Source organism: Impatiens glandulifera, chromosome 4, assembly GCF_907164915.1.
Source record: "Impatiens glandulifera chromosome 4, dImpGla2.1, whole genome shotgun sequence".
Taxonomy (NCBI): Eukaryota; Viridiplantae; Streptophyta; class Magnoliopsida; order Ericales; family Balsaminaceae; genus Impatiens; species Impatiens glandulifera.
In genome coordinates, this window is record NC_061865.1 from 47,260,323 (window position 1) to 47,283,167 (window position 22,845).

General features: G+C 32.6%; 1 protein-coding gene across 1 annotated transcript; it reads right to left on the reverse strand.

Moving 5' to 3' along the window:
* Window positions 1-15,983: 15,983 nt before the first annotated feature.
* LOC124933629 (probable LRR receptor-like serine/threonine-protein kinase At3g47570) lies at window positions 15,984-21,905 on the reverse strand. Its single transcript, XM_047474063.1, has 4 exons — window positions 20,971-21,905; window positions 19,738-20,028; window positions 16,571-18,562; window positions 15,984-16,467 (listed from the first exon to the last, which is right to left on the reverse strand). Exons 1-4 carry the CDS (start codon window positions 21,890-21,892, stop codon window positions 16,094-16,096), a joined length of 3,579 nt encoding a protein of 1,192 aa, XP_047330019.1. The 5' UTR covers window positions 21,893-21,905; the 3' UTR covers window positions 15,984-16,093.
* Between the last annotated feature and the right edge of the window lie 940 nt (window positions 21,906-22,845).

Sequence of the window (22,845 nt, forward strand, 5' to 3'; positions counted from 1 at the left end):
ATACTAATTCATTTTCTGTTTTTTTTAGGAATCAGTATACACATAAAAGCCCAATAAATATTCATTTTCTGTTTTTATTAGTAATTAGTATACATAGAAACCAATTCATTTTTTATTTTTATTAGGAATCAATATACATAGAAAAACCCAATATCTACTCATTTTCTATTTTTATTAGGAATTAGTATACATAGCAATATATATACCAATTCATTTTCTATTTTTATTAAAAATTAATATACATAGAAAAATCCAATACCAATTCATTTTTTGTTTTTATTAGGAATTAGTATACATAAAAAAGTTCAATACCAATTCATTTTCTATTTTTATTAGGAATCAGTATACATAGAAAAGCCCAATAACAATTCGTTTTCTATTTTTATTTAGAATCAGTATACATAAAAACTCAATAAAAATTCATTTTCTGTTTTTCTATCCTAATTATCAGTGAGACTACCTCAGACTTTTCATTTTCTAACCTAACAAGTTCATCTTAGAACTCTCTTCTTCCTCCACGATTGTTCTCACTCTCTCCTTATCTAAAGTTAATTCAAATGGAAGATTCAACGATGATCAGATTTCTGAATTCAAGGAAGCCTTCAGTCTCTTTGAGATAAATAGAGATGGCTGTAAGGTTTTTCTCATATCATAATGTCGTGATCACCCTGTCAATCACGATATAAATCCCACAATAATAGTTTCGTAGAATAGAAAAGAGAAAAACATATTGAATAAAAGAACATATTGAATAGAAGAATAGATTGATAAAAGAACAGATTGAATAGAAAACAGATTGAATAAAAATTGGAAGGCTAGGGTTAGGGTTACCAGGAGCACTAGTAATTAGAAAGAGAAATTATAGCAATTAGAATACCAAAAATACAATACCCTCTCTTTGACAATTCTATCAATATTTAAATACTAACAAATTATAAAATAGCCCATAAAAATATAACCACGTCTATTTTAGCCCTCAACAATATTGGTAATAGAATCTTCATTATTGTGAATGAGTAATGATAGGGGGAGCGAAAGATTTGTAGCGAAAGTGCAGCGAACTGATGTGGAAGGCTGATTAGGCATGATGACTCAACATTTCAAATTTTTTATTTCTCTCCTTCATTAATAATTTCTCTCTCTTCTCTTTATTAATCATTTATTTTTTTATCTTTTTTAGATCTTTATTAATAATTTATTTTTATAGTTAATTTGTAAATATATGTTTATATATTTTATTATTTAACTTATTTATAAAATTTAAAATAATAATAGAGACAATAATAAATTAAATAAAAAATAACAAAATATATATATTCAAATATATATTATATTTGATGAATATATATTTAAGAGAATATAAAATTAAATATAAAATTTCTTAATTTTTTAAAAAATAAAAAAATATATATATTCAAATATATATTATATTTGATAAATATATATTTAAGAGAATAAAAAATTAAATATAAAAATTCTTAATTTTTTAATTAATTATTTCTCTTCTCGGTTAATATATATATATATATATATATTAATAATTTATTTATTAGTTTTTAAAATAAATTATAATAGAAAAAAAAAATTGTCAAGATAAACTAACTCAAATCAAATTATACTAATATTCAAAATAAATATAACTCAAACTAACTATGATAATCGTAAATAAAAATGTTTTTGATAAGAGTTAACTCAATAGGATAATATAAGAAGAGAATATATAACATTTTGAGTTAATTAATTAAGTTTATAATACAATTCACAAGAAAATGAAATATAAAAAAATAATTAAAGAGAGAAAAAAGGAAAAACAACTAATAAAGAGTTTAAGTAAAAATATATATATAATTTTAAAAATTATATATTTAATTTATTTATTTTCTCTATTATAACTCATTTTAAAATCAAATAAATATATAAATTATATATAGGGAGAGGAGAAATAATTAATTTTAAAAAATTAAGAATTTTTATATTTAATTTTTTATTATTTTAATTTATCAAATATAATATATATTTTTTATTAATAAATTATAAATAAGTTAAATAATAAAATATATAAACATATATTTACAAATTAACTATAAAAATAAATTATTAATAAAGATGGAAGAAAATATAAAAAATAAATGATTAATAAAGAGAAGAGAGATAAATTATTAATGAAACTAAGAGAGAGAAATAAAAAATTTGAAATGTTGAGTCATCATGCCTAGTCAGCCTTCCACATCAGTTCGCTGCACTTTCGCTACAAATCTTTCGCTCCCCCTATCATTACTCATTGTGAATATTAGAGTCACAACATCCCCTTCCCCTTAAGAACTTTCTTTCCCTTTTCGAACGTGGCTTCTGCATTGGGAACTTCTTATAGAATTCAGGAAATTGGGAATGAAAAAAAGTTCATTCTTCCCACGTGGCGTCCTCCCTCGCAGTATTTATCCACTAAATCAATACCTGAGCAACCATTCTTTCCTTCTTTCTGATTAGACGTCTTTCCCAAATTTCTTCTAGAACCAATAATATATCACCATCATCTGCCACTACGGGAAGCGATAAGCTGACCGTCTGCACCTCGCCCAATTTAGCCCCCAATAAGGACACATGAAAAATAGAATGAATCTTATAGCCCTCTGGAAGTTTCAATGTATAGGCCACTTCACCATGTCTTTGTTCAACGAGAAAATGTCCAAAATATTTTGCCGACAGCTTGATATTTTTACGAGCAACAACTGAAGTTTGTCGATAAGGTTGTAGTTTTAAAAACACCCAATCACCCACCTTAAACTCTCTTTCTTGACGTTTTCTATCAACTTATTGTTTTATACGATTCTGAGCTAATTCCAAATTCTCTTTCAGAATACGACACATCCGTGTACGCTCTAGAACAAAATCTTCAACAACACCAACCTTACACGATACCATTAGACCCATAGGTAGTGGTACTGGAGTAAATCCATAAAGAGCTTCAAAAGGGGACATTTTAATTGAAGAATAAAATGTGGAATTGTACCACCACTATGCGAGATCTAGCCAACATCTCCACAATTTTGGTTTTTGTCCACTCATATAGCGCAAATAAGATTCCAAATACTGATTGACTCTTTCGGTTTGACCATTAGTTTTAGGATGATAAGTTGTGCTTAATAACGATTTCACCCCAATAACTCGCAACAATTCTTGCCAAAATGACTAATAATAATAACATCTCTGTCAGAGAATGGACTCGGAAAATCCATGAAGTTTGTAGACATTATCCAAAAATAAAGATGCAACTTGGGCTGAAAAAAATGGATGTTTCAATCCAATAAAATGACTATACTTAGTAAAACGATCAACAATTACTAGTATGGTAGAGCAACCTTCTGATGTCGGAAGTCCTTCTATAAAATCCATCGTGATATTCAACCACGGGCGTTTTAGTACTAATAATGGTTGCAATAATCCGGGCTTATTGGTCTTCTCTAATTTAAATCTTTGATAAATATCACAACTTTTTATCATTTCCAAAACTTCCTTCTTCATACCCGACCACCAGAATAGAGAATTTAACCTCTGAAATGTAGCTTGCATCCCCGAATGTCCTCCAATACTTGATTCATGAAGGGTTAACAAAATATTTCTCCTTAAAGATCCATTTTTGCCCACATAGACTCGACCTTTTTTTTTATGATATTGGTCTCAATTTAAAACATAGGACAATCTAAAGGATTACTTGCCACTAGCAGAACCATCTTCTGAGCAAAATCATCTCCTTGATAAGAATCTTTGACTTCTTTTTGCAATGAAGTCATTGTTACCGTCATCCCCATTAATGAAGCGTGATCAGTTCTTGATAGGGCGTCGACGGCCAGATTGGAACTTCCCCTCTTATATGTAATTGTATAATCAAAACTCAATAACTTGGTGAGCCACTTTTGTTGTAATACCGTTGTAATCCTTTGTTCCATGAGATATTTGAGGCTTTGATGATCTGTTCGTATAACAAAAGGTCTCCCATACAAATAGTGTTGCCATTTCGTGACTGCCATAAGTACAACTAATAATTCTTTTTTCATATATAGAAAGACCAAGATGAGGTTTAGCTAAAGTTTTACTAAGGAAAGCTAGATGTCTGCCCCCTTGCATTAACACAACTCCTATTCCTCCTTGACTTGCATCTATCTCTACTTCCAAGGGACGAGAAAAATCAGGTAATGCTAATACTGGAGTAGTAGTTAACGCCGTTTTGAGTTTACTGAATGAGACTCCCGCTTCATCAGTCTAAGTAAATAGTCTCTTTTTTAACAACCCATGAAGTGACTTGCTTATAATACCGATTTGATTCACAAAGCGTCGATAATAACCTGTTAGACCTAGAAATCCCCTTAACTCTTTCACTGTTTTCGGTATTGGCCACGAAGTAATACAATCAATCTTTCGCGAGTCCACTTCAACCCCATTACCTCTTACATAATTCCTCAAATATTATAGTCGTTGTAGTGCAAATTCACATTTATCCAGCTTGACCGACAATTTATGTTGTAATAGAGTTTTAAATACCAATTCCAACTACTTAGTGTGAGCCTCAAGAGAGATACTATAGACCAGAATGTCGTAAAAAAACAAGAACTCCTTTCCTAAGCCATGGACGAAAAATATCATTCATAAGAGCTTGAAAAGTCGCTGGTGCATTTGATAATCCAAACGACATTACTCTGAATTCATAAAGACCATAATGTGTGCGAAATGACATTTTATATACATCTTCCTCTTTGACACAAATTTGGTGATACCCTGAACGTAAGTTCAATTTTGAGAAAACTATCGCTTCATACAGTTCATCTATCATCTCATCCACTACCGGAATAGGATATTTATCTAAAATCGTTACTTCATTTAATTTCCGATAGTCTACACAAAATCGCCACTTCCCATCCTTCTTATTAACCAAAATAACTGAAGAAGCAAAGGAACTCGTGCTTTCGCGGATGATTCCAGACTTTTTCATTTCTGCAACTAGACTTTCAATTTCTCCTTTCTATATGAATAGATATTGATATGGTCATTGATTAGGTGTTCGAGATCCCGACAATAAGTCAATGGCATGGTCTGTTTCCCTTTTTGGAAGTAAGTTAGTTAAATGCTCAAAAACCTTTTTATATTTTTATAACAAATCTCTTATCTCCAATGGTAATTGACTATCACTTAACTGTTTTGAATGGGATGATATATAACAGAGTTGTAGGCTCAGTATTCATAAAAAATAGTTGACCCACAAAACAATCGTAACCCTTCTTCACATTCTGAGTTACGTCGTCCCCTGTCATTAAATAAAAGGAACTGCCCTCCTTATCGCTAGACAGTCGAATTTTCTCACCAGATAACCTAGATTTCATAACTCTCTTCTCAAAATCAAGACTCACTGGTCCATATTTAGTCATTCAGTCAACTTCCAAAACCATATCACAACCTCCCAACTTGATCGTTCGAAAGTCTATTAGAAAATCATGACTCTGCATTTTCCAAGCCAAATTCGTGCATAAGAATCGACTAAATATTCTGCCTCCTCCTACAATAGTCACCCCATAGACATTGTTTCCTTTAGAACACAACCCAACTGAGATGCAGTACCCTCATCAATAAACGAATGTGTACTACCACTATCGATTAATATAGTGATTTTCCTTTTCTTGAGCTGCCCAATAATCTTGAGCATATCATTATTAGCACTCCCATTAAGAGCGTGCATTGAAATCGAACCCCCATCGCTATCCCTTTCGACTCTGGCCTCCTCTTTAGCCTTAAGATAGTCACCTTCGTCATATATATATATATATATATATATATATTCGGCTCTGGACTCCTCTTTAACTTTAAACCAGACGTCTATCTCGTCTTCCATTGCTTCAATACTGAATAACTGATGACGATTAGGCAAATGTGATCTTTGGAATATTTCCCATCACACTTGAAACAAATACCTTTAGCACGTTTTTCTCTCATTTATGCAAACGTGAGATCTCTAGCTGGTATTTCAGTAGTATTTTTGTTAATAGTTGGTCTAAACGTGCCTTGTTGGCTAGTGCTCCATAGAGGTTTGGTTGTGTTACATTTTGGGTCTAAGTTGACAATTTGGTGAACGATTTCTTTTCCTTACCAATAGGTTCGAGGAACTCGTCCTTCACCTCAACCATCTTTATTGCCCGATCTAATGTCACTGGTCCTTCCATCTTTAAAACCTCTTTTAATTCAGATTGTAATCCTCCCATGAAACTCTTCACATAGTATTCGTCATTCTATAGAAAGCATTTAGCTGCAACCAATGCTCTTATCTCTCACCATTGATAGATATAGTCTTTCAAAGTCCCTGTCTGTCTCAACTGATTAAATTCTATTATCACATCTTGGTGTCCCTCTTCTTGAAATGCTAATAACACATCTTCATTGAATTCTTCCCAATTTGGTAATAGATGATCTATCAGATAATTATAGAACCACACATTAGCCTCACCAGAAAAAAAGACATGTAGCTTACATTTTCCTCTTCAAGCATGGTGAAGTGATCAAAAAAATTATTGACTCTTCCATCCCCTAGGGTTTGAACCATCAAATTTGTTTAGATCCATTTGTGGTTGCTTAATAGACATACCTCCCGCAGTCAGTATCGAATTAGGACCTACAGTTTGCCTATAGTTTGCTTCCGATTACTGATAGAAGTCTCAGTTGTTCCAAAATTTTGTCCGACCGTCTATTTATCCAATCTCCTATAAATACCATCTATCTCATAGGGAGTTGTTCCATGTCCAGATCTCGACTGTAGTGGATGTGTATTTGAACCTCATCCTTTGTCTTCGGTTGATTTATTATTTGTTTTCGAATTCTTGAATTCCAACAGACTTATTATAGATTCATACTTCTCAGCGCTATCTTTCTGTATAATCTCGAAGTGATGAGCAGTTTCAATCATATTCGCTTCAATATTCTGATTAACCTTGAGATTCTCTCGCGGCAGTATCTAAAACTTATCATTAATTTGTGATTCCATCGTCTCGATGCGTTTAGTCAAATTCTGGATCATCTCTTCATTACTTTTGTTACGTGAATTCACCATTCTTAGCGGAAGTCCGAGGATCGTAAGCTCTGATACCACTTGTCGTGATCTCCCTATCAATCACGATATATATTCCAACATAATAGTTTCGTAGAATAGAAAAGAGAAGAACAAAATGAATAGAAGAACATATTGAATAGAAGAATTGATTGATAAAAGAACAGATTAAATAGAAGAACATATTGAATAGAAATTGGGAGTCTAGGGTTAGGGTTACCAGGAGCGACGACTCTAGTAATTAGAAAGAGAAAATATAGCAATTAGAATACCAAAAATACAATACCCTCTCCTTGACAATTCTATCCTTATTTAAAGACTAACAAAATTATAAAATAGCCCATAAAGATATAACCACGTCTATTTCAGCCCTCAGGAATGTTGGTAATAGAATCTTCATTGTTGTGAATATTAGAGTCACAACACATAGTTCTTTCATCCCTTTGTTTTCTCTCAAATCTGTATGAGTTTATTTCATTGTGCATTTTTGTTTCATGCCTGGATTTTCTTTTTTACTTGAGTCGAGTCCTCTTCTTTGGTAATTTTCTTAAAATACTGATATTGTGGAATGACCATAGGGACTTTCGTTTTTCTCTAGTTAAAACTGAGAATTAGACTTTGTTGATTATGTAAACTAAAGCTAATCTCTTATTTCAGTTTATTTCAGTTTAGAAGGCTTTAAATTTGATAAACTGTTCTTAATACCTTCCTTTTTAGTTAATATTAGCTGTTTTTGTTGTATAATGTATTCTGAAATAGATATTGATTGAATAGACTAAAAAAGATACCTAAACTAGTAAGCTAAATTAATGCATTTTTAAGGTCATTAGTTTAGGTTTAAAACTGCACCAGAATGTTGCTAAACCAATTCATGAGTTAAACATATTCCAAACTTTTGAACCAACACTATTTTGAAAGTAGTATGTCGAAGTATGCAATCTGGAAAGTATGGTTTTGAAACCGATTTTAGGAGGTATATTTTTGTATATTGTAGATTGTAGCTCGAATTTTGAATAATACTATGTCATTATATCCTTCAAGATGCTAACCTAAATTCTCTAAAACGATCATGATGTTTCATATAAGACCACCATATCGAAATTCTCTTTTATTAGTATGTATTAAATCTTTCCGTTATAATTTGACCATTAATTTGAAACGACGATAAAGTCAAATTAGAAATAAAGAATTAAGAGATGTCTTCTTAATTTAGGACAACATTTTGATTGAATGTGAAGCAACAAAATGCCTTTCTAAAGACGTTCTTTAGAACTCTGCCTCGGTATGCAATCAAACGTGCACAGCGTTGTCCATTAGGGTTTGCCTTGATCTGCGGGTCATGGAAGTTGCTCCCTTTTTAGGTGTGTTTATGAGTTTTCCCACTAATTTGTTTCATCTGTATTACTAAGTTTGTAGGTTTCTGGCAACTGTCTTCTTGATGATGTTCATGGAGAAAAAAAAAAGATGATTTCAAATATTGTTTGTTTTTATTGAAATTTATTAAGTAATGTATTTATTTAGTGCAAATGACTTGTTAAGATGTTATGGTGATACTTCTAAGTTGTTTGTTTTAGTAGAAAGAAGGGAATGATAAGTCTAAATTTGTGGGTTTAATGACCCAAATCAATTCCCTTTTTTTAATAATATAAAAAGTTTCATGTATATTTCAAATGGGTTCAGGATTTAAGCTCAGTTAATAAATCATTCACCATTACTCCAGAAAACAACAACCGTCTGTACATTACTTTCCCTTCAAAGACTCTCTTGTATTGGCAATTGATGCATACAATGGAACAATTCTCTAGCAAAAGAATGTTGGTCCATTAAGTTTTGAAGACTTTGCTCCCAATAGTTGATTCCATTGGTGAATAGCCACTAACTTCTTCTTTTATTATTTTTAAATAATATAAATAGTTTCATGTATATTATTAAAAAAGTTAAGTTATCCAAGTAAATAGAACATTAGAGATATAAATATTTAATTGATCATATTACAGGTTGGATCTCTTTTGGTTCACTAGATAGGTTATTTTACTCATTTTCTCCTTGGGATTCTCAAAAGGTTCCCTAAATTAGACAAACAAGATTATGTAATTCAGGTAAGCCCATAAATTGATTGCTCGGGTTATGGTGTTTATTTATCTTAGACGGAGATGCATGATAAGATTAGCTATGAAATTGGAGAATATAATTACATATCAGCAATGAAACCTACAAGTGTTGTGTTCACTTTGCTTCTTGTATCTTCTAGTTTCATTTACTGGTCTAAAAGTTATCTTGGTAAAATTTTATCGCCCTAGGTTGTGCAGTTAAAATTTTCATTGTAAGTATACTCATTCATATAAATTTTGTATATCGTGGGATTAAAACATTGGTCTTTATTATCTATCATGAATATTTTAACTGCACCACCTAAATTTATTGATTTGTATTTATAATTTAATATATTAATATATTATTGATATAATTAACAATTCAAAATAAACCACAAAACTCACAATAAAAAATCACAAATATCTTTTATCCTAAATACTCAATCATTTTCATTATCAACGTTTCTCTTCCTTAACTTGACTTTAATATGTACAAATACTTCAAATAGAGTTACAAACTATACAATCTCTAAAAATACAAATAACAAATAAATTTTAACTACCAACATAATATTTGTTTAATACCACTACTATTATGTACAATTTATGTAATACCGACTTTCTCTCGAATTTATAACTATTAAAATCTTGAACCTAAACGAAGTTATCAGATAAATTTCTATAATTAGTTTATTGCATGGGATTAAGAATAAACAATTCATTAGGAAGTAAAACAGTATCAACCCGTTTTTGAATTAATTAAAATCCTGATATTTTTAATAAATCGTAAAAATATAAAAATAAAATAAATAATAAATGATCAAATGTATTAAATTTAATCACTACCTTGTTGTTATTTGTTTATTTTGTAGGAACTGAAAAATGGGAGAAAATGAATGAAGGAGAGAAACATAGAAAAAAGGAATATTGGGAAAGATAAAAATTAGGGCCTTAGCTTTGGTCAACGGACCGAGTTGACCGGGTTTACCCTTGGCCTTGGGCAAGTGGGCGGGCACCCTATCCAAACCCACCCACCCACCCATGCATGTGTTAATTACTCTACGCCATGTCATAATCCTATCCAAACCCACCCACCCACCCATGCATGTGTTAATTACTCTACGCCATGTCATCATCTTTTAAACTAGCGGGAAAACACCAAATGCATGGACAAATTCGAGCAAGGGCAACTCATGCCAAAACCACTACAGTCCTCATTTAAACATGTGTAACGAAGTTACAAGTAAGACTTCGATGATCGAAACGTGAATAAAATTATTAGAAAGTGAATAAACACTTTAGAGAATGAAAACAAGCTGGAATAAATTCTTTCTATTAAACTTGTTGAAATAAGAACACTATTATATACTTATATAAAGTAAAAACAAAAACTTAGACATTAAACTAAGAGACATGAAAAGTCTCATTTACTAGAGATAAGATCAAGAGGTTTGGACAATCCAAGAGACTCTTAAATAACAAAAAGACTTTTAATTATTATTATTATTATTATTACTTTAATTTATAACACTCCCCCTTAAAGTGATGTCTGATGAACTAGTCCCAACTTAGACCGTAGACCTTCAAAAGGATCTTTAGGAAGTGCTTTTGTGAAGATATCAACAACATTGTCTTCACTCCTTACTGAAACCATCTCAATGATTCCCTCTAATACTTTTTCACGAATAAAGTGATGTTCCAACTCAATGTGTTTTGTCATCGCATGAAATACAGAGTTTGAAGTCAATTTAATAACACTCAAATTATCTCCATGGATAGGAATCGACTGATCAAACTTGAAATGAAAATTCTTCCAAAGTCTACGAAGCCATATGCACTCATGTGCTGCATGAGTTGATTCTTTGTATTACGCTTCTATTATCGACAAGGATACCGATCATTGTTTCCTACTACTCTAAGATATATTAGTGTTTTCACAAAGAAAAACAAACCCAGGTGTGGACCTACGATCGTCTCGATCTCCAGCAAAGTCAGCATCCGTAAATCCTTGCAAGACAAATTTTGTATCTTTTTTGTAAAGTAGACCAATATCTAGTGAGGTATTAATATACTTCAGAATTTTCTTCGATTCCTCGAGCCGTGGTTTCCTCGGTTCTTTCATGTATCGACTCACCACTCCAACTGCATAAGCAATGTATGACCTTGTTATAGGCAAATAAATCAGACTTCCCACAGGAGCACGATACGGACGAGGATCTGGTAGACATGTTCCTTCATCTCAACTGAGTCTGAGATTTACATTGAGAGGAGTATAACTCTTTTTTCCATCTATCATAACAAATTTATCTATTAACTTCTTTGCGTAGTTGATCTGCGATACAAACAAACTTTTCTCGAAATTTTCGATTTGTAGACCAAGGAAAGTTCTAGGTTCACCAAGCTTCTTCATCTCAAAGCGAAGCGAGACCTCATCTTGTAGTCGAGTAACCTCATCATAAATATTGCCCGTCAAGATTATATCATCCACATATAGAAGTAACACCACCATCTGCCATTGATGCTTCTTTATAAATAGACTTGAGTCAGATTTTGAAGCTTTGTACCCACAAAATTGAAAATCTTCTGCAATCTTTCCATACCAAGCACATGAGGTTTGCTTTAATCCAAATAGTGCCTTCTTCAGTCCATAAACCAACTGGTCACCATCATTCTTCTCGCATCCAGGTAGTTGTTCCATATATATTGGGCGATCAAGCTCTCCGTAGAAAAATGCATTTTTGACGTCTAATTGCCACAACTTCTATCAAGAACTTGTTGCTAAGGACAACACAATGCGAATCGACGTCATCTTCGCACTGGGTTGAATGTCTCCTCGTAATCTTCTCCATACTTCTACGAGAATCTTCGAGCGACCAATCTAGCTTTGTATCGATCTATGCTTCCATCAGCCTTTTGCTTAATTCGATGCACCCACTTACATGTGACTTCTTGAGTATCAAGAGGCTTTAGAACGACGTCACATGTCTTATTCTTTTTGTGAGCATGCATTTCCTCCTCCATGGCTACCACTCATTCCTTGACATTCTTTGCTTCATTATAAGAAGCAGGTTCCTCGTCGTCTATTGCGTTTTCCAAGAAACAAGAGAAAATCCTTGGATCGATAGAGCCTTACAATGTTCCTTTTTGTTGACTATATTCTTCCTGATGTGGACTTTCTGGTAGCCTTTCACTTTTTGCTCATTCAACGACTAAAGTATCTTGAGCTACGTTAAGGCTCCCCTTGTCAATATTATCACTACTACATGAGCTTCCCATATATGTGGGTATGGGAAGATTAGTCTGAATAGTTTCCTCATTCTTCATGTAGTACGAAGAAATTTTGTCGAAAATAACATCTTTCACACAGTGCATTTGTGGGTTGATGGATTCATACACCACCACCATTTCCTTCTCTGGTCATAGTCGACGAACACGCATTTGACAGCCTTTGCATCCAATTTGCTCCTTCTCAAGTCTCGAACAAGTAGATCCAAAACTCGAAAATGCTTAATGCTTGGCTTAAAACCAAAAAGTATCTCGAATGGAGATTTGAACTCATTTGGGCTAAGTGGAACTCGATTGATGACATGGGAATCACAACTCATGCCTTCTGCCCATAACTACTTTGGTATATTTTTCATATGCAGCCACGACTTACAAGTCTCTGTAAGGTATCGAATCTTCCTTTCGGCTATCCCATTATGTTGTGGGGTCTAAGGACAAGAGAGTTCTCTTTTTACGCCATTTTACCTACAAAACAATTCAAACTCTTTTGAGCAAAATTCTCAACAATTAAGTTAAAGTCTTTTATTAATTCTAAGTGTATTAATAAAACTAAGGCGTATTAAATTGTTTAGGTGTAGGGTCAAAGTGAAGAAAACCGGAATGGAAAGCTGTCCAGTAGTTAATCAAATTTGGTATTTGATCAACTTAGGTTTTCTGAAAATGCGCATCCGGTTTTCTGATCGGCTTCGGTTGTGCATAAGTGAGTTCAGTTTAGTTGTCCGGTAGTTGATCAAATTTGGTATTTGATCAACTTCGGTTTTTGCAGAATCGCGTCTGCTTCTTTCTGTTCGGCTCGGTCTCTACAGAAGCGCTTCAGTATTTTGATCGGCTCGGCTTTTCCAATGCGCTTCCGGTTTTATGTTAACTTCGGTATTTTAGAAGCGCACCCGATATTATATCCAAATCGGTTTTTGGAGAAGCGCGTCTGATTTTATGTTAACTTCGGTATTTTTAGAAGCGCGTCCGGTATTATGTTAACTTCGGTTTAATATCAAGGTCTTCCGATATTTTATTTTGAAAATTTTGATATTGATTAAGCATGATCAGGATGGATCAAACATGATCCAAATAGTTGTCCAACATCAATACAATCATGTTGTGAAGCATTCTAGTTTGTGATTCGATCGAAATAACCCAAGAATAGGAAACCCTTTTTTATTTTTGAAATTCAAATTTGGGTTTTTGTTGTTTAGATCGATTCATCAATTATATCCTATCCAAATAGTTTATAAATTATCTTGGGATGAATTATCAACCATAAAATACCATAAACAATAAGCATACAAGCTTATACAATTTGAAATATAAAAATTTAAAATTAAAACTATATGTATGAATTAGAGGTTGGTTGGAACTTTACCAAGGATTGGAGAACACTTCTTGATCCTTAGGTAAGCTTTTTGGATGCACAAATCTGAGCTTCAAGGCTTTAAACGGAAAATTTGAAAAATCCGAAGCTTTAAAGTTTTAATGGCAGATTTTAATTTTATTTGATTTAAGGATTTTATGTTGATTGGTTGACTTCAGAATGACTTGAGAAGATGTATTTATACTGTCCTAAGGCCAGTTGAAGCTTCTAGTGGCTTGAATCAGCCAAAAGTCATTAATGACATTTTGTCTGTTCTTCGGTCAAGTGGCTAGAGTAGGGTGATTCATCCCTATTTTCGCAGAGGAGAATGATCACCATCGTAGGGTGATTATTTTGGGCTTTGTATCAGTCAAAACCATCAACCAATGGTCAAGTTCCAAAAAGATAAGATCAACACCAATCTTCGTTCTTATCTTCGCGGTGTCGTGATGAAGAAGAAGACCGAAGCCAAAAACGACGTCGTTTCGTGCCTATTCTGGCGTTCCGTCCAGCGTCGTTGGCGTTTAGGCATTTTCAGCTAACGAGATTGACGTCCCGTTAGTTGAATCGGTGCTCCTCGACAAGTACTTCCTTCCGCTACAACGGGCTACGTAGAGCGCTCTTGCACGTTGGATTGGATTTGAGTATCCATCCAATGGACGCGGTTCCTGATGCACCAAATTTGTTTGTTTTCGGCTACACCCGATTACAAATTTATTTTTTTATTAAAACCTTAAGGATTTGTTTGAAATTGATTTTTCTTTCACCCTTTTAACTTTAATATTGATCTTTTTAAATACACAAAAAATTAATATAAATATGGTAAATATTTTACGAAATTATTTTATTTTGTATGTTTTTAGATTAAAATAAATAATTCTCTTTAGATGAAATGGATACAACAATTCATTAAAATTATTTATTTTTGTTTTTTAATTTTTCTAAAATTATTTTGAGACATTATGGGTACAACATTTATCCCAAATAATTTTAATTTTTTATTTTGGCTTTAACTCTTAATTAATTTGATTAATTAGTACAATAATTAATCATGATTAATTATTTTGAATATGTTTTTAGCCACGAACTTACTTATTTTAATCTTATTTATTTAAAAATAATTCAAAATAATTATTTTAATATTATAAATTAGAGGGTAGATTTTTAGTGCTTACAGTTAGTTAGTTTTATATATATATATATATATATATATATATATATATATATATATATATATATATATATATATATATATATATATATATATATATATATTGTGTGAAAGCTTATAATTAATTCCTTATAAAAAAACAAGAAAATAGATTTACAATTTTCTCTCTATAGAAATTCTTTTTAGAGAAGTTGAAAAATCATCTTTCTCATGACCCTTTTGGTGGCTTTTTTTTAGCATCGGAGAGTGTCTCGTTTCTCTTTCCACCACTCATATTTGAGTTCGTGTTGTGTTTTGTTTGATATGACAATCTATTTGGTCGGATCAAATTTGTCATCTCGCATTTTTGTAATCTGAATAATACTCTCCATCTTTGGTGGGTCGTCTGTTTCTCATACCCTTTAATCGTGTTGGTGATAATTTTTTGAGTCCATATTAATCTCCTTCTTTGCAACAAAGGTGATGATGTTGTCGGATCTGAAGTTTATTTTATATTTTTCTTATAAAGAGTTTCTGGAATTTATCTTTGATCTGGAGACCCTTTTACAGTATCTTCTAATAATTTCTATGGGTTCCACGCTATTTTGACCATATTTGTAGATTGTCCAGTTGTTATTTGATAGAACTTTTTTCGGCGTTGGTTATCAACCCACGGATAAAGATCAAATTTACTGTCACTCAGAATTCTGGGTAAAGATTTTTTCGACACCGCTTAATGGTTTGCTCGACTTGCTCGCCTTCATCATTCATTATTATTGAATTCAAATAAATTTGTTTTTGACATTACTCTGGAAAAAATCTGTGATTGGTGGATCAGTTTCATTAGAATTTTTACAAATCTATATTATGTAACATCTATATTTAAATTTTTAGATGTTACTTTTTATTATTTGTAAATTAATAATTTTATGTAACTTCTTATTTGAATGAATGAGAATTAATTTCTTAAAAATAATAAAAAATTTACAAACTCAGTTTATTTAAATTGATCATTGAAAATGTTAAGAAAAGAAAATCAATAGATTTGGGATTGGCAAATATATTAGGAATAGTTTCTTCCTAATAATTTATTATAACAAAAACAAGTTACATTATATGACATGCAATTATTAATTTCTTGGAGTTGATAGCTTTTTCAGGAACAATGTTTTAATCTTTCCGAGAGTAGATAAGGCATCCTTCATGTTGATCCTCTCATCTGGTGATTCAGCGGAACAAGCCAATGCCAACGTAGCTATGGATGACAGGCATTCTATTGTGTCATTCAGATGATCGGCATCTCCATTTGAGTTCATCAAATCAACATCCACAATTCGATCTATTCGGTTAGGATAAAACAATGATTCTTCTACCCATTTCCTTAAGCTCCTCTCCCCGTCGAACATGTCATCGGTCGGTTTACGCCTAGTTATGGTTTCCAACATCAAGATTCCAAAGCTATAGACATCACATCTTACCGATACTAGCCCATCCAATCCATACTCTACAATTAAGTCCAAACAAACAATATTGTTAACATGTATATAATACTACATATTTTGTATTGAAGTAAATTAGATTAACATGGTAAAAGATGAATTAATGACCTGGTGCCATGTAACCGAAAGTTGCGAGGGTCCTGGTTTGAACGACACTTTCTCCTACATGGAAAAGTTTGGCGATGCCAAAATCACATACATGAGCGACCATATTGTTGTCCAAGAGGACATTGGTAGGTTTTAGATCACAATGAGCCACGGGTATAGAATAACCATAATGTAGATATTCCAATGCGGTTGCCACATCTATCAATACATCAAGTCTTTGTAATAAGCTAAAGTGATTATCGGAATATAACCAAGTGTCAAGGTTGTTGTTGGGCATGTATTCGAGCACCAAAGCTTTGAAGTCAAGGTTTGAACAAGTGGTGATAACTTTGGTGAGGTTGCGATGCCGAACATTTCTAAGTATTTCGCATTCTGTATCAAAACTCTTGAAACCTCCTTCTACTTGCAAGTTAAAAACCTTTATGGCAATTATCGTCCCATCTTGGAGTTCCCCTTTATAAACCGATCCAAATCCACCCTTTCCAATCATATTGCTTTCATTAAAACCATTTGTTGCTCGCACAAGGTCAATGTATGATATTTTCTCGTGCTCTCGCGTTGGTAATACCTCGGGTTGATTTGAATTTTGATTTCCTTTTCTATGTTTTATCAAACAATATGTGATTAAGAGAATAATGAGGATTGAAATGGTTGGCACCAGGATGCTTACAATGAGAATGGACTGTCTTTTCTTCTTTGACCCACGATGAGTTTTCGCAGCACATGGAGGAACTAGCAACCGAGAGGCTCCACATAGTGCTTCATTGGACATGTAAGACTTGCTTGTGAAGTTTAGAAATGGTCCAAGAGTAGGAATTTGGCCTTTCAAATAATTGAATGATACATTGAAGTAGTTTAGTTGACTGAGTGCCTCCAAGTTATTTGGAATTGAACCTGAAATATGGTTATGAGAAAGATCCAAGGACTGCAAGTCCAAAAGTAAACCAAATGACTCCGGTATGGATCCTCCTAAACTATTACTTGCTAAAGAAATGCTGATTAAGCTTTGCAAACCAACGATCTCGGTTGGAATTTCACCCGATAATCGGTTCATAGACAAGTCAATTGTTGTAAGTGTGTGCAATTTCCCAATCTCTTGAGAAATATTACCAATCAGGGAATTATTTGACAAGTTTAGTGTGAGCAAATTATTGAGTTCCCATAGTTGGTAAGGAATGTTGGAATCTAGCTTGTTAGAAGACAACAAAAGGTTCCTAAGAGAAGTTGAGCTTCCAAAACAAGCAGGTATTGATTCAGAAAACTGATTTCTGCTCAAATCCAAAAGACCTAAACCTGACATGCTGCATAGAAACTTAGGGATAGAGCCCTTTAGATAGTTCCCACTAAGAACCAATCTTTGAATACCTTTCAACTTCTTCATCGACATGGGCAAGAATCCTTCAAACACGTTATCTTGTAAATACAAAGTCTGAAGACCAATTAGATTCCCAATCTCTTCTGGAATGATACCCTTTAAACCACATAGAATGGAAGAAAACATCTGAAGATTACTAGATAAATTACCAATTGAAGGTGGCAAAAAACTATTCAACTTATTTCCATCCAATATGAGGAAAGATAAGTGCTTGCAGTTTGCCAAAGAGGTGAGAAAACTCAATTCAGGTGAAGAAGTCAAGTCGTTTCCACGCAAGTTTAGGATCTCAAGAAGTGTCAAGCTGCCAAATGAATTAGGTATGGGACCTGTAAGCTGGTTTTCAGCAACGTCGATCAAAACAAGGCTTGAAGCATTCACGATGGTTTCAGGCATAGCTCCTTGTAGGTTATTTAAACCAAGAAAAAGACGTTGAAGATTAGGTAGGTAAAGACCTAAAGTTTGTGGTAGACTTCCCAAAAGATTATTTGCCACAAATGAGATTGTGTTTAGTGTTGACATGTTGAACAATGAATCTGGGATTGGACCTTCAAGATTATTGGAATCCATTATGATTCTCAACAAACTCTTTAGATTGCCAATTTCTTGAGGGATCACTCCTGCAAATTTTGGCTATTGTCATTTCATAAATAGTTAAAGATAATATAATTATGATTATGCATGATAAATTTTTGAGTGATTGTCAATTTACGTGTGTGTGTTTTGTGCGATCCTTAGAAGATAAAAAATAGCAACAACAATTGTTGCACCATAAAATAGGTGGGGCTTGTAACATGTCTCTCAATTCACTTAATAATAACTGAAACCAACCTTATTTTTACGATGAATGAGCACATGCTCAATATTTTGACTATGGGTATGAACGAACCAAATCGAATCCAAATCGAATCGAATAATACAAAATATTGATATTTGAATTTGAACTCGAAAATTATTTGAAGTTGATTAGAAGCTCAAAAATTCAATTAAATTTAGGTCGAACTTGACAAGTAGAGTTCAAATTGTTCGAACCCTGATTCGATCAATATTAAACCATCGCCGGAGAAAAGTCAAATTTACAATTATTCAAGTTCACATTTTCATATTAATTTCAATCGTTAAAAAATAAGGTTGGAGAAAATGAAAGACTTTATTTTAATTATTGATAACTAACCTCACTTACTATACCATATTTGATTCTCTTTAATTATCATCGATTAAGCCACATGAAGTGAGAAATAAAGAGTGAAAACTAAGGGGAGATTAAATCATGATTAATAAGAAAACAAACAGAAAAACAAGAAAGTAACAATTCAAAATATTATGTTTAAAAAAGAACGTGTGATATTTTAAATATATTATTAAATTTATTAATTAAAATATTAAAATACTTTTTATTTTAAATTATATCATTATTTATTAATATCTTTTAAATCTTTTTATAAAAAAAAAGATTATACACCTCTTCAAAATCATTATCAAAAATTATTTTTCAAATAACTCAAATTATTGAAATAACCCTATCCTAACCCGACATTAAACAAATAGTTTAGAATTTGACCAAATATGGTCAAATCCTAAATTGACTATTGGGAGTGAATGCTAAATATAGTCAATGAAAGGATATTTTCTCTATAGTCCTTCCTTATACAAACAATTAGTGGGAAAATTCTTTTATTCAAATTTGATTTGTTATTCAACTAGTGTCTTGTTGATCATCATCCAACATCAATTTGAGGAGGACTAACTAATGTATAACTATGATTAATTAAATTTGCAATAAACATTAACTAACCTGTGAAGTTGTTTACACCGAGCTCGATGAATTTGAGTTGAGTACAATTAGCAATGCGACGAGGAATAGTACCCGTCAAATTGTTTCGATTGATCGAAAGAAACTCTAACTTAGGAAGATGAGTGCATATGTCTCTTGGGAGGCTGCCGTGAAATCTGTTGCCAGCAAGTGAAATCATTCTTAATGAAGACATGTTGAATAGAAAATGTGGCAAAACACCGGATAAACCAGCTAGTTGCACTGATAAATTCTGCATGTTGATAAGGTTCTTGAATTCATATGGTATTGTACCTACAAGGTAAATGTTGATGGAAAATTATTCAAAAGAATAATAATAATATTCAAAATTTAATTGGTATATATGGCTTTTTACTTTTATTTTGCACAAACATTATAAATTAATTTAATTTTTTTTAACCAATTAAGATAGCTTAAATAATAAGATTTCAAGCTTAAAAGATTAAAAGTCAACTTTTTATTATTATTTCTAACTGGTTGAATTCATAATATTATAATAATATTAATTTTCTACATTAAAAAAAAAGTAATAAATAAATAAGAGTTGGGTCTTTTTTTGAATAAATATTTATATGATTGATACTATTTTGTAAAACAACTTGAATAAATAATAAATATGTTGATGACAATAGTTAGTCAACAATGTAAAGTCTAGTAGAATAATAATAATATTCTCCAAATAAAAACAAATTTTTTAGAAATATCACAATACAAACTAGAATTAATGAAAAATTTAATACTTTTTCAAAATAAATGAAACAGTTTTTAATATTAAAAACTCTTATATTATTTTAAAATAAATGAAGAATTAATCTAAATTATTAGAGTTTTGTTACCATTTTTTTTAATTTTAAATAAGTTTTCAAAAGTTAACAAATCAATTTTAATTTTAAATTTACACAGATAATATTAATGCTTATACTATTAAAAATAAGAAAAATGATTGGAAACACGACTTTGGAGAAGCGACTCGTACAGCGAGCGAAAGTGAATCGTTGTTATACGAAAGTGACTTTGCTGTTATACAAAAGAGACATCGTTGTTATACAAAAGGGATGAGGTCTCTTTTATATAACAACGATGTCATTTTCGTATAATATCAAGGTCACGTTTGCTGTACAAGTCGCTCTCCCAAAATCGTCCTCCTTATCCTTACTCTAAAAATAAATATATTGTTAACAAAACTCTATTTCTAATTTTCATTGGAAAAAATACCTTCCAAGTTATTTGCAGAGAGATATAAAGATTGAAGCTCAGTTAAGTTTCCAATGTTGGCTGGTATAGATCCCACGAATTTATTAGCAGTTAATGATAAAGTCTGAAGCTTTAAGCAACCCTCAAATCCATCACCGGTAAGTTCGCCGGACATTTCGTTCCAAGACAAGTCAAGAAATTGTAGCTCCGGCAGCCTACTGCACATATTCGACACCAGACCTCCCGACAACTCGTTCTTCGAAAAATTAACTATCTCTAATGAAGATATGTTAAAGATTGATAAAGGAATATGCCCACTAAGTTGATTTAATCCCATTATTACATACCACAATCTCCTCAGATATCCAATCTCCGCCGGAATTTCACCAATCAGCTGATTTCCGGACAAATTGATAATCTCCAGCTTCGAGTCGTTGCGAAAAATCTCCGGCGGGATGGTACCGGAGAAGCTGTTGTTACCGAGAATTAGTGTTTCCAGATCCGGAAAGTCGCCGATAAAAGAAGGTATCGTTCCGGTAAGTTGGTTAAGAGCGAGTTCAAGGGATCTAAGGCGACGGAGGCGAGAAATCTCGCCGGGGATTTGGCCATGGAAATTATTTCTTGAGAGACCGAGGTGGAGGAGGAAAGAGAGGTTACCCAATTGCGGTGGAATCGTACCGGAAAGATCCATGTTGTACAGATCAAGTGAAACGACCCTTTTGTGGCGAGTGCTGCAACCGACGCCGTTCCAGGTGCAAACATCGGAACCACTGGTCCAATTGGTTATTATTAGGTCAAGTGGGTCGGAGATAATGTGGGATTTTAAGGATAGAAGGGCGGATTTGTCTGTGAAGATGTCCGGCGGCTGAGAAGATGTGTGATGAGAGAGAAAAAGAATGAAAGACATAGCAAGAGGAAGCATGAAGAAAGTTTTTTCTCCCATTTTTGTATTGTACTTACTGATCAATCTTCATTTCAATTTATTGGCAACGTTTAGACAAAAGTATCATTTTAAATTATAGATAAGTAAACGGTCCTAATGTGAGGAGGGTGTGGTTTGTTTGTAATGATTGGTCTTTTACATTTAATTTACTTATCTTTAAGGAAAAAAACAGAGTAAAAAATTAAACTCGTACATCTCATCTTAAGAAACATGTATGTGCATAAATGATAATAAGGGTTGATGTTGAAGATCTTTCTATTCTTAACCTCTTTTCTCTCGGGTTTACTACGACTCACATATCATGAGATCCTAAGTTCGACCATTTCGTAACAAAGAGAATGGAAGAAGACGATGTTCATAATGATATAGTTTCTTGGGTAGAGTTCCAAGAACCCGAGAGCTCCATGGATTTGGTGATCCAACAACTAGTTCTACTCACAACGAGTCTCCAATCTGGAAATGCACCCCGAACCATAACCTAGAAATCTCCACCAATATCCTGATATTCGCCATACCCAAACATCTAGAAGCCCACAATAAACATGTCCGGAACCCTTAGATGGAAGAAGAAAGATCGCTTAATGAGTCGGAAAATGAGGAAGAATACGTCGCTATTTGGGAGAGGAACAAATTGGCTGAAATAGTGAAAGGTAAGACAAAAATGGGACCAAAAGGTAATAAACTACAACTACCCCGAACAAACCATTAGGCCCCCAAAATAGTGGTACCCGGGTTCGGGGCGTTACATGAGGTATTATGACTTGAATAAATAAACGAGATGTAAAATAATATTTTTTTAAAAATGACCAAAAGTTTGGAGTGGAGACCGTCATTTAACGGGTATGTGAGACATATCTTTAAGATTTTTTCTCACGTATAACCAAGCAATAAACCATGAATAGAATCTCTAAGTAGTGTTTAACCACACAAAATATTTTTCTTTCTTAATTTCT

Bases quoted from the DNA above. Each gene is read 5' to 3' on its own strand.
- LOC124933629 (XM_047474063.1), bottom strand. From the start codon at position 21,892: ATGGGAGAAAAAACTTTCTTCATGCTTCCTCTTGCTATGTCTTTCATT. The intron at 20,029-20,970 runs GTATTTTTTCCA...TTTACCTTGTAG, and splicing joins CTCTGCAAATAACTTGGAAG to GTACAATACCATATGAATTC. The intron at 16,468-16,570 runs GTCATTAATTCA...ACTTAATTGTAG, and splicing joins TTTCGGTTACATGGCACCAG to AGTATGGATTGGATGGGCTA.